Raw genomic sequence first — 13,329 nt, forward strand, 5'->3', positions numbered from 1 at the left:
TGTGCAGGGTTCAACCAAGGTAAAGATATGGTATATTACGCAATGGCTTATAGATTTTTCCACCCCTGGCGAGCTGCCAGCGCTCTCAATGGGAGAGAGAGAGAGAGAGAGGATCAGAGAGCAGCACACTTTGTTCCACTAAGTCTGACTCACTAACTGGATTCACTGGCTCCCTTGCTGGGACTGCAGGCCTCTATGACCAGTAGTTACATTGAGGAAATAGGGCTGAACAAAGGCATGTGTGTGTGTGTGTGCTGCTTTTGCGTCAAGTATCAGATGCATTTATTAGGTCTGGTGGATATTTCAGCTATCACTCCCTCAGGCGATGTGGACTGCTGCTGCTCTATATTAGTCCGCCTCACACACACACACACACACACACACACACACACACACACACACACACACACACACACAGTGCAGGCAAAAAATAAATGACCTTAGGTATCATTCAACACAGTGGGGTGTCATGGCTATACAGTCTGCCCTATGTATTCCCATCAACTACAATATAAAGTAAATATATCAAGACAAGTTACGCTTTACATGCAGAACAGTAATTAGTAATTGCTTTGGCTGTTTTTATTCCAAAAGGCCACTATTTAACTTTTTAATGCTTTATGCTTTTTAGTACTGTGCAAACGTATTTGACAAAGCAAAACTGTCATCAGACTCCATGTAAAATTAATGCCAAATAAATAAATGCCTTTGACATGAACAACAAAAACTGTAATGTGCATGCATGACAGACATTTCATTGGAGACTACTTCCAAAATGAGACTTGGAAGAGTCAGCAAGAGCAGCCCAATCTGTTTTGAATCAGATGCTCGCCTGTCAGGATGATCAATCCCACTGTTTTCTTGATTTACTTACTGAATGCGTGACATGCATATGTTAATGAAACTTGTGCGTTTCTCATATCGGTCTTGTCCATATTCTCCCGCCTGGATTAAGACAGCAGACATGCTGTTCACACACAAGGCCTAGAAATGCATTCACAGAGCTGATTTGGCCTAGATCTTGCGCACCAAGGTTTCCCCTACTCTTTTAATTGGGCCCTTGATGCTCGACATAGGGTGTACTTCCTCTAATTAGCTATATCTATAGCGTATGGGAGGGTGTATGAATGCATGCATGTGTAAAATCCTCTTTTGAGCAACTCCAAACTAACTAAGAGCTTTAATTTCACGCTAGGCTGCATTGTCCCATTCAGTGGGGTTACCCCAACAAAAAAGCCTCAGAGAAAATCAAAAAGAACGAAAAACACACCAACGGGCGACAGAGGAGGGGGATGGAGAAAGACAGAGAAACAAGCTGAGAGGGAGAGACAAACAACAACAACTGAAGCTCATCCTTGAACAATGCAGATCTCTCACTAACCGTTACTTCTCTTTTAAAAGGAGCTGATTGAGGAGGTGTAAGGGGTGCAGGAAGAGGAGGAGCAGGATGAAGGTGAAGGGGAGTCTGTCCAAAGCAGCTGCATGAAGAGCACAGTACTTTGGCTCTTGTATCTTCTCATCCCTCGATTTCTTGTGTGTGCCTCATGTTTCCACTATCTGATCGTCTCATCACTTGCATGCAAACTGAAGTCTTTTCACTGTAAATGTCTGTAAACTGCTAGTTGTCACACCTTTGATTTTTAAACTTGAGAAAAAATTATAGCAGTCTTGCACCGGGAGGATATGCAATTATCAGTCAATCACACATTCATATTACGCACCTTATTCTTACCCGCTGCCAAAAATAAAATTATATCGGGTAGTGAGTATTGCAACAACAAAAGCTCTGCGCGATAATTGCATATATTTAGTTCTGGAGTACATTCTATTCTCATGACAATAGCTGGCAAAGGCCAAACTGAGAGAGATGTTCTCAGTATCAGGCCACTGAGGTGACTGCGACTCTGCTGCGCCTCCACCATATGTCTGTCTATCTGTCTATAACATACGTGAGTGTTCAGTCTGATTTCAGATAAGTGCGCCTTTGTGTGTGTGTATGTGTTTGCACGTACATGCGTGTGCCGTATGCCTCAGTAAAAACAACTATATCACAGACCAACATAAGACTGCTATAGGGGCCGCCTGCTTCCACTGGCCACAGATCAGCCTAAACCTAATCCACACTAGGAGGCAGAGGACAGAGGTGGGAGGGGGGCTACACATATTCACATGGATACACACTTATCAGACACACACACACACACACACACACACACACACACACACACACACACACACACACACACACACACACACACACACAGACACACACACACACATGCCCATCCATCCAGGGGACAACCACCTATCACCCTGTTGTGCCAATTGCCTCAGTTAAGCATGATAAATCCATTTTCTATGGGCGGTCAGGAAGACTGCACAGATAAGGGATGAGCAGAGCACCACAGTGCCGGATTTAACTGACCTACAAGACAGAGTCACACACATTCACACAAACACACACACACACAGACGCAGAGGGGGACCGTCCGCAAGCTACCTCAGGGTTTTGCTCTGGGTCTTATGCAGGCTCTTCTATAGCACATATTTAAAATGCTATAAACAAAAACCAACATTTTCATATATGCGCACGTGTAACTCTTGACAAACATGGTGCACAATGTGTGATTTAAAATATTTGAACTAGAGATGAACTCGATTTAAGCGTTTTAAAAACCTCAAGAGTCAACACATCCCTCACACAAATCAAGCACTTTTTTTTTCTTTCCATGTAATCAAAATTTATTCAGACACTGTTTAAGTGACATGGACATGTTGTGCCATTACCCACTTCCCTGCACTCCTTCCTCCATCCCATCCCTCCGTCCCTGCCTACAAGCTCTCACTCTGGGCCAAGCAGTGTAAGGTGGACCTGGTCTGCCTCCAGCAGAAAGGATGAATAAGTAAAAAGAACACAATGTACCCCTGGGTTCTGCCTGCAACCCACTGCCTGCCTGTCTGCCTGTCTTCCTGGCACAGTTGGCAGGCCACTTTTACCCTGCCTACCGTCCACTACAGCAAACCTATTCTCCACTGCCTGTGCTGTGCCTACCAACTAGCTCTGTGTGAGCAGGATTAGTGTGTGCGTATGTGTATGTGTGTGTGTGTGTGTGTGTGTGTGTGTGTGTGTGTGTGTGTGGTGCAAAGTGATGCCGGTAAGGCTTGGTATGTTACCAGATCATGCAGGCCCACCTCGGTTTACACCAGCACTGTGGCCGTCACTGTCCGGTCCCAGTGAAACCAGAACCGAGGGCTGACGCAGGAGAGCCATCGGCCCAAAACAAGGCAGGAGTAATAAACACACAAGTACTGTACACATGCACGTGCGCGCACACACACACACACGGACAGCTATGACAGCCTGGTGTGGACTCAGGCCTTGAATGTGAATTTTAATTAATTGAGTCTGGTGACTGATGGGTGAAAACAGGAAGCCAAAATAAAGCAAAACTTAACTCAAAGAAAGATGTGTTTGATTAAGAAGATATTTAGGACAATATATAGAAGCTGCTTGCGTGGACTCCACACATACACAGTCTTTATGCCTTTCCATATGCACTGATTTACAAACACCGTTTTGTTGAGATAAGTGCCTTTATCTCCATCACCAAAGATACCACTTTTTTTTCTGTTGCTATGGCTGTATGGCATGGCTACAGTATGTATGGCTTTCACTGCATACTTTCAAGTGCTTTGCCAATTTGCACGGCTGAGCGAATTTCAAGGGCTCATTTTATCGCCAAATCTAAAAACACTTTAAAACTACAAATCATTGGACATGAAGCTCTTACGAGCAAGAATCGAGAAAGCAAATAAAAACTTTTTTTTTGATTTGTTTTAAAAACCTGTGCGGCAAATAGTTAAACAATCTCCCGCACAGTGTTAAACATCTCAGAGAGGGAGACAGTTTGCAGCAAAGCTTCAAAAGTTGGCAGTGTTTGTGAGACGCGCTGTATCAGCCCACATCTCATTTGGATAAGCGGGACTTAAGTGGAGTCTGAAATAATTGATTTCAAAAAGCAGCACATAAAAGTTTTAATTACCGACGCCTCCGCGACCTTCAAAACGCATTAAAACTTTATGCAAATTCATTTCCGTCACAGGGATGTGAAACAATGCCACGTCGCCCGTAAAAAAAAAACAAAAAAAAAAAAAACTCCCCGTGCTGTTTGGCAAGTGCACGTGCGCCACTTTTGGCTGATTGTGTCCGTCACCTACCAGGCCATTCCAGCAAAGCTTTTATCAGCATTAATAATACATTGTAGATTGTTTACACCGGTTTTGCACGTTTTCTGTGATTTGTGCATTATTTACATGACTCAGAAAGAAGAACACAGTCTTAATGGAGTCAAAGGACAACAATAGCAGCATGGGTAGATATGCACATTAGAATAATTCATCCATGTGTGCCTGGGTGTGGACACACACACACACACACGCATAAAGAAACACAAACAATCCCGCAGTTCGCAACTTCAAACCACAGATCATTAAAACAGGCGATTAAAGCAAATTAAAGGCGGATGTTCAAGTGGAGTTTAAATTACAGGTGTGAAACAGTGACGTAGGCCCTATCACTTATACCTACAAGCAGGATACACGGACGTTTTCCAAGTTAATTTTTGACTGCTGTTATCGTTTATCCTCTAAATACAAGCACAAGTTCTCAGAGAGATATGAGAGATTGCAAACAAATCAGCTGTGCTTGATATCCTTCAGCAGGACCGGGAGACGCAATAACAGCAGCCTAAGCAGATCAATATGTATGGCGCATATGGGCAGCACGCGTCCACGGGGCGCTCGTGTGAGAGGATCTGCTGCCAATTAATTTTAATTAATGGAAAGAAAGAGGAAACTCGATGCGGACCTCTGCCTCATACCACCAGGCTTGGAAAATTATCTGTGCTAAATATGCAGTAGGGCTGTTGGACTTATTTTACGGAGCAAAATCAAATAGACTATTGATTAGAAAATGTCTCCCTCACTGTTTGAAACTCCCAGACGCCAGAAAGGTCAAGAGAAAATAAAAAGGAAGAGAAATGAAAAAAGACAGAAGCGTTTTAAGTGCAGCCCATTTTTGCAGCCACGGCTTCTGACTCTGTTACAGTAATAAAAAAAGATGTGATGAAATAAAGGGCTTGTTTTGCATTTGAGCAGTGCTGTTCTCTTGTTTCTTACAACCGTATAGGCTACGGTCAGAGAAAACATATGAAGGCCTGAAATAATGTTTTCCACGGAGCTCGTCAAATCAGTCACTGTTCTGTTTAAGGAACTGGATGATTACAATGTCTCTGCTCCGTCACATATGGCATATAGGACTAATAGTATCTCAAAAAGATTTAGTAAAAAATATTATAATATTATCCCGTAACATACCAATGCAAAACTGTATAACGCTGAAAACGAGAGGAGGGCGGCAGGCCGTGACCTCCCTGCTTCAGTGAAAGATTTTCCACACAGGGCTCGAGCTAAACAGCTTTATAATTTCACATTATAAATTAATGCGTAAAAATTATAGTGCATAACACTGATAATTAAGTTTCTTGCTGTGTATAACTCCTGACTAACGGACGCTCTTGACCTCAGACAAACAAATACCACACTGCCTTCTGACAGATACTGATGTTTAAAGGTCATATTCAACTTGATGTTTAAAGACGGGTTCAATGGTAAAATACTTAAACTGAAAAATGACTTTATAGTCCGGTGTCTGATGTGATAAGCCGAGCGGCAGAGGGGAAAACGGACCTGCGGCGGCCTGAAGCTGCAGCTCGGCGCGCCTGCAGCTCTGCTCTGTTAACTCTGCACTGACTGAACTGAATGTCTGCATCTGAGAAATGCTGCTGCTTTAAAAACGATAACTTTAAACATGTACTCATGAACAGCGCAAAAAGCGCGGCGCTGCTAGAGAAACAAAAAAGGTCATTTATGACTTGACCTTTGCTGTAGTGAGCTGTTATACGATGTTGTTTAATTTACAGATACAATTATCTACACACTGAAACAAGGAAAATTCAGCACATAAAGAAAATATAGGCCTACTTACTGTGACATTAAGAAAGAAACAACAGGCCTAAGGTATATCTCACTTCAAAACTGCTTAAAGGATAACCTGGCCCAGGATTTTCATTGTGTTGGTATTAATCTACTAAAGATTATTTCTTGTGAATAGTCTTTACATAAATGTAATATACCTAAGGGTGATTCCAGCCTTTGAGCTTTTAGAAAAGATACGTTTAGACTTATTTCTGTTATAGTGCCAGAACTGCGTACAGGAGATGAGGCCCGAAAGGTCAAAACTGAGTCTATCATTGTGCATTTAATTACAAAAACGTGAGCTGGATATTCAAGGTGGATATCTTAATTATAATATATTTTATTATATCGTTTTAAGTCAAGTAAAACAAAACCTAACACGTAATCACCTGTATACAACTTCGAAGTGAACCCTTGCCCCAAACAGGCTAAAATAACGCACCTCAGGATAAAGCGAGATTTTCTTTTACAGTGAGTGAACCCTTTAACAGCTCCTTTCTGTGCTCTCGTAAATGTAACAGCTATGTTATTAAGACAAATAAAATATAGCAGCTTTATTGCTTCTTTAAAATTCAACTGTGTTTTGTGATTAATCAAACCGCAACCATGAAGCTCGGACTCTTCACACAACACAAGCCCACCCTTCTCAAAAACCTATTTTTATTTCAAAACGAGGCTGCTGAAGCGGAATAAACTAAATGAGGGATAGTTATGAATGTGTCCACGGTGACCCTAAAAGCCCCCAGCGCCGACCGAGGCTGCAGACCTCCGTAACAGCCTCAAGTCCGAAACCCTCCTTCATATAAAAAATAAACTGTCCCCCAACTCAACGAGCCATATTAAAACTCAATTCGTGCTTTATTATGTTTGTCGATAAAGCCGATTATTGCCTCAGGGTGACTGTAATTAGTCGCCAACTGTCAGGGCACCGAGCCCTTCTTCCCCTTTCTCCAACCTCCGTTTTATATAAAATAGATTTGGGAGAAGCGCCATTTTCTCTCCAAACCATGCGCAATGAGACGCACAAGAAAGCCCGTTGGAGGAGTGCCATTAAAAAGAAAGGGGGAGAGAGAGAGCGAGAGAGAGAGGGGGAGGTTAAACACAATCGGGGAAAAGAGAGCAGAGCTGGAAAAAGATCCTTAAAAACGCAACAAATGACAAGCAGCATGCACGGCAGACAGCACAACACAGTAACCACACAGGCTACAGTAGAAACAAACCGGAGGCGCACTGTACCGGAAAAAAGCAACGAAGAGGAGCATGGAATACGGCGATTTTTTTCATACCTGTGTCAGGCAGTAAGGGGAGTACATGGTTGTGTCTAGAGATGAAAATTGGAGTTGTTGATAATAAAGTTGGATGGAGGTTCGCTGCGGTGCCGCATTGCAAATCCGCTGTGGCTCAGTCCAGGCTGTAACCCCGCCTCACTCACAGTGAAAGCTCCGCACTAACTTTAGGGGAAAGTTTTTGCTGCTCTCTCTCCCTCCCTCCCTCCCTCTGTCTCTCTAACTCTCCCTCTCTCTCTCCCTCCCGGCTTCTCTTTCGGATCGACACAAACCTAACTACAATTAACATTATCATCGGCTTTTTATTAAAAAAAAGAATCAGCTTCGCTAAAACCCCAGAGAGGAATTGCACGAAATATAGTATCCCTACAGTATAATAGGGGCTTATAGTACGCATGCGATACTCAGTGGTGAGTTCAGTCACCTGAAAGTATTTTAGAAAATTCATATTGAATATCTGTAATATCTCTATAATATTTCCATCTGGACGCACAGTTCTGCAGGTGTATATGTTGCTTAAATTTATCACAGGAATTAAACATGTTGTTCTTGCTTTACCTTTTCTGCAACAAACATTTAGACATGCAGCATTTTTACTTAATCATAACAAATTCAGATGTCTATCTATCTATCTATCTATCTATCTATCTATCTATCTATCTATCTATCTATCTATCTATCTATCTATCTATCTATCTATCTATCTATCTATCTATCTATCTATCTATCTATCTATCTATCTATCTATCTATCTATAAGATACTATCATCTATAGTAGTAACAGTGGCCTAGTATCAGTTGTGAGGCAACTGATAGTTTGTCTTATGGCTTTGTGGTATTTTATTGCTTACAATACTATTTATTCTATTGTGGTATCAATTTAATATTCAAAAGAAACCTTGTTACATTGTTATGTTTAAAGATTCTTTCTAGAGGATGCATATATTTTTTACTTTGTATTATAAATCAGTCTTTAAAAGCTTTAGCAATGAGTACAGAGCAAACTGACTGAGGAGGCAGATTTCCTCAAAATTGTCTCTTTCAACTTTCATATCCTTTGCTGTTACACAAAATGCAGAAGGAAACCCAAGTGTGACCAAAATAGAAACAAAGGTTTGAAATTTACAACTGAGATTTTGCTACAGTGTTTTATCAGCCCTATTCTTAACTGGAGCATTTCTCATTGTAAATTAAAAGTGTGCAATGGACAAAGTGTATTGATGCAGTGGAAACATCAGCTCAAACATGGGCCAAAGTTATTTGTGTTTAATTCATTTTACAAGGTGTCACGGTTGGATTTGAGGCCCATCAGCTTCACAGCCGTACAGTTTGGGCACTTGAAGCTCCTCATCTGTAAGTTATAACCAACACCGCATCATTTTACCTGTTGAAGGAGCATTCAAATATTCTTAATATTTTTGGGGTCCCCCTTGAAGTCCTTCAAGGAACCAAACAAGTCCAAAGTTATTACAGCAAGTTGTAAATTTACTGTAATTTATGCAGCTGCGATACCCCTCGGATTCCTGCTTTCTCCTTTTAAACCCAGCCCAAGTCATATTCTAGTGTACTGTATATGTATACGGAGACAAAAGATACCTGACAAAGTGGTCTAAACCAGTTTCATTGTGACTTCTATTGTATGGAAGCGATACACTCTGTTTCTAATCAGGCTTGGCTTTATCCTCGCCCGCTCCCTGCTCCTCAGCCTAATCAAACTCATATATGCAGGCAGAGTGCCTGCAATTATACATAAGCCCCTGCCTTGTGCATGTGTGTGAGTAAGGGTGTGTGCGCGCAAGCATTGTGAAAGTGTTTAGAAAGTGTGTGTCTATGTGTGAATACAATTCTGCATGTGCGTATGTCTGAGAGTGTGTGTGTGTGTGCAAGGGTGCGGTTTTGGGGGTTGAAGTCACCCCAGTGCTCGAATGCCAAGTTTTTCAAGGGGATATGAAGCTGTGCAGCTTTACGAGACCTCAGCCTATGTAGGATACTTAGACACTCACACCACAGACACACATGCATATAATGTACAGTATATACACACATACACGTACACACACACATGCGTACATGGCCACAAATGTCTTGTGGTCAAAGATATGCTGGCACAAGCAACTAGAAAAAGGATTAGATTCCGAAAAAGGAGAAAAATACTAAATAAAAGTGCGAGAAAGTGAAGCATATTGAGGTGTAGTCTATTCCTTTCCCATAGTCTCTCCTCTTTCCAAACCACACCCCAACACGGCACAGGCCCAAACCCCAAAGCCTTTGTGCGCTCCTTCGCTTTCCCTCTTTCTCATTCTGTCTGCCCCCTTTTCTATTTCTCCGTGGTTCTTTTAAGTGACCTTTTTCTCTTTTTCTATCTTATAATCTTTCGCTGTTCCCTCTCTCTCTCTCTCTGCCGTCTCAATCACACACACTGACCCTTTCGTCTGTCTGACTTTACTGGCCGTCTTTGTCTCTGGCTGCGGCCTGGGCCGAGATGACCGTCTCAGTATTCAACACAGGCGCTTGGCTGTAACAAACAAACTATAGCAACGCTCAAACTCTGTCTCTCTCTCTGCCTGTGATAAAACATGTCTCCTGTCTGACCATCACCTATGAAACCCCCTCGAGCGCACGGGGCTCTAGTGGTTTCTGAGTTTGCCATTAAAAAGCACACGAGAAAACCACATGGTGTGTCTAAAGTTAGCATGTTGTGGTCTCCCATTGACACACAGCACTGCCCATATACTTGCTGTTTACCATCGCCTGTGGCTAGGCCATTAAATATTGAAAGTGATGAAGCATACTGACACTGCCATAAGCATGCTGAATGTGTGAGACAGGTGGTTGAGGCTGCCTTTCAAAAGGCAGGAAATATGTGAACGGAAAATGTGTGTAACTGTACCGTTTACTACGCCGTACAGTGTAAATATTGTTTGAGTAAGCTGTTTATGTGTGCTTTGGGAGGGAGCACGCCAGTCAAATGCATACAGGCATATGCAGTCAGAGAGAAATGGCTGACTGGCTGTTATGGCTAACAAGCATATCATACACAGTGTGGATCCCAGAGACTCCCAGAGACTATGGATCTGTTTGCAATCTGAGTGTGTGCGCAGAGCAATGTGTTACGCCTGCTGCTTTTAATGTGTTTACTGTGTGCAATAGCTGCATATACGTTTTACTCCGACTGGTTTGGATTACTCCCTTTCTACCGTGTTTGTATTCAAAAGGAAGAAAACGCATAGATTTATTTTTTTAGTCTGATGTCATAATTTCTTAATTTATGCGGTAAATTCAACATGTCAGATTAAAGCTCACAAGCCAAAGGAGCAGTTTTCCAGGCCGTCTAACAGTTGTCTATAAACTCAACCATGTGCTGTTTTTACAAACATATGAAAATGACCACATGCAGAACATGTCACACACAGAAAGTGTCCTGCAAAAAAATCTTGTATCTTTTTTAAAAAATGTTTTACAATTTGCATTTAATTTTGTTTTAACTGGCTTTGTCCTCCACATGAGGAAAATGTGTCTGGACAAACCAAACTAGTGCTAAGAAAACTGCTTGTAAAAACACATTGAAAAGTTGACATTTTGAGGAAATCTAGTGTTTTTGCAGGGCACTGTTACCACACGTCAGCACAGACGACACATGAGTTCAGGACATCCATGATGACATGAGGGAGATTTTACAGGAAGTGGATATATGAGCATGCTAACGGGCAGAATGTCGACACTCAAAAATGTGTGTGTATTTCCTGGACACATTAACCTCATCAACCTCCAATTCAAGATTTGAAGAATGAAGATATTATAGTGGTTAACATCCCCATGGTGAAGTCAGGCCCTGTAGAAATTATTCTGCAACATGCACTGATGAGTCTTTTGTACTCTGAACACCCTCCTCCTTTCTATTGCTGTAAATCTTTATTAAGGAAAAAAAGAGATTATTTTTAATGGACTGAGCTTGTTTGTGTGTCCAGGAAATAAATCTGTGAAACATCAACATGACAAGGATATAGAGAGCTTGTAGTGTGTGTGTGTGTGTGTGTGTGTGTGTGTGTATATATACCCTATATGTGTCAGACACAAGGAAACATTCAGGCATCCCTGGGCCTCTAGAAGGATCGTCGTTCACCAGGTAGGTGTCAGTAGCCTAAAAAAACAAAGAGATGGTTATTAGTCAAAATTGTATTAATTGAATAGTACAGTGATTTTGTCATAATATTAACAACTCTCTTAGGAAGCAGATCTTAATTGTTTTGGCACTAAGGCACCAGAAATTCTTGCGTTTGCTGATTTAGTGGGAGCTTGAACCTGTCGCTTTGTATGAGGTTCTTGCAATGTTTGGGGGACCAGTACAATATGTTAAAACATTTTACACAGGCATTTTAATCATTGAATTTCTCTCAGTATGTTATATCTGACATTGTTTGTTCTTTAACACATGTCAAGCTACACGAGCCCTAAGAAATTATGCAGTTAAAACAAAGTTTGCAATTTCACAAAATTCTGAGAATTTATTAAAATCCAGAAGGACATTTGTGACCAATTGTGTCCTGACGTCAACCCGATCAAACATGGATTTTCTTGCTTCCCCATTTGTGAGACAACCCTAAAATGTACCTGTACTATTTGAGACAGTATTATAACCCCTGCTGGTTTCATTTCTCCACCAAAAGCACAGTGCCTGCTAACAACTCTTGCACTATACATCCCCAGCCAGACTGTCTGTAAGTACCAGCGTGCATGCATGCAAGTGTGCATTCAGGGAGCTTCATTTGTATTCTAAGTCAAGCAGGCAGGCAGGCAGGGTTCTGGCAGGGCCCGGAGCTGTGAAATGGGCTCTCCTTGCAGTTCTGCCGTTGATTGGATCAACCTATCCCACTCTACTTAGCCGAAGGGAGCCCAAATCCCACAGCCGCTGTGCCGTTCTGTGAAATCCTATTTCATTTCACAACTTTAACGGATAAAAAAGCGTGCACACACGCTTGTGCCAGCCTGAGACCCCTTGCCACATTTATTTAGCTGAACGGGAACAGAGAAAAAACAGTGTATCTGGTGTGTGGAAACGTTTAAATGCACATACATATAGTCTCACCCTCTTATAATCACCTGCACCTATATACATTTTTTCCACGCCCCCATGTGCTCTCAGCCTCACACACAAACACACAGCAACACACACAAGCACACGCACACACCAATGCACACGTGCATGCCACTTACGCAGACACACAGACACAAACCCCATAATAAGAGCCAGACATTGGCAGACCACACAGCCCTGAGTTGTGGTGAAAACAAAGGCTATTCATATCCTTCGCAATGAGAGGTCTGTACAGCTAACTCTCTTTCTCCCTCTCTCCCCCGTCTCTCCCCTCAGCTTTTTATTACAGATAATCTGCACTCGCAAACCTTCCATTTTTCTGCAATTGTGCGATTTCTAATCATCTTTATTAGTCCATAAACATGTTTTTTTTATTTCTAGTCTCTTTTTATAGCCGAGGCCTCCAGCTCCTTAAGGGGGCAACACAGTGCCCATTGTTGAGTCTCAAGAAGAGGATGAAGCCAGGAACGGAGTGAGAGAGGCCTGCTGATAAGACTGCAAAGCATTATGGGAATGGGGTAGCAGAGTTCCTCAGATGTACACATACACATACATGCTGATACACGCACACGCACAAAATGCAAACACACTTAAAGTCTGCCATGCCACATGTGTCTGATAATGAGACGATGCATCTGATTGGCCCGGCAGAATAATGGCCTGGATCCACGGCACCAGCTCAAGCCTGTCGACTACCAGCAAGCGGACCACAATGCATCAGGTGTGCTGGAGCCCCTGTGATTGGCTGTCCCTGGCCAGAAACAAGGTCAGGTGCACTAGCAAGCCTCCTCTGATTGGTTGAGCTAGACCCAAAAAGCTGCGGGTGGGAAAGAACTGTTTTTATTGGCTTCTACTGTCTCATTCTGCTGGTGAATGGGTGTCTGGGAGGATGGCACTGGGACAACTGGTTCA

At 42.3% G+C, this 13,329-nt stretch overlaps 1 protein-coding gene across 19 annotated transcripts in view; it reads right to left on the minus strand.

Moving 5' to 3' along the window:
- The window catches only part of LOC122872884 (nuclear factor 1 X-type-like), a 110,780-nt gene that overhangs the window by 91,412 nt on the left and 6,039 nt on the right, over nucleotides 1-13,329 (minus strand). For 13 of the 19 annotated variants that reach the window (XM_044188960.1, XM_044188963.1, XM_044188958.1 and 10 more), the window contains exon 2: nucleotides 11,380-11,463. In XM_044188960.1, coding sequence (XP_044044895.1) covers nucleotides 11,380-11,463 — 84 coding nt within the window. Of the gene's footprint in view, nucleotides 1-7,322; nucleotides 7,487-11,379; nucleotides 11,464-13,329 lie in introns of those variants that run through there. The other 6 variants (XM_044188969.1, XM_044188953.1, XM_044188956.1 and 3 more) reach the window with 4 other exon arrangements.

This window comes from Siniperca chuatsi, linkage group LG3, assembly GCF_020085105.1.
Source record: "Siniperca chuatsi isolate FFG_IHB_CAS linkage group LG3, ASM2008510v1, whole genome shotgun sequence".
NCBI lineage: Eukaryota > Metazoa > Chordata > Actinopteri > Centrarchiformes > Sinipercidae > Siniperca > Siniperca chuatsi.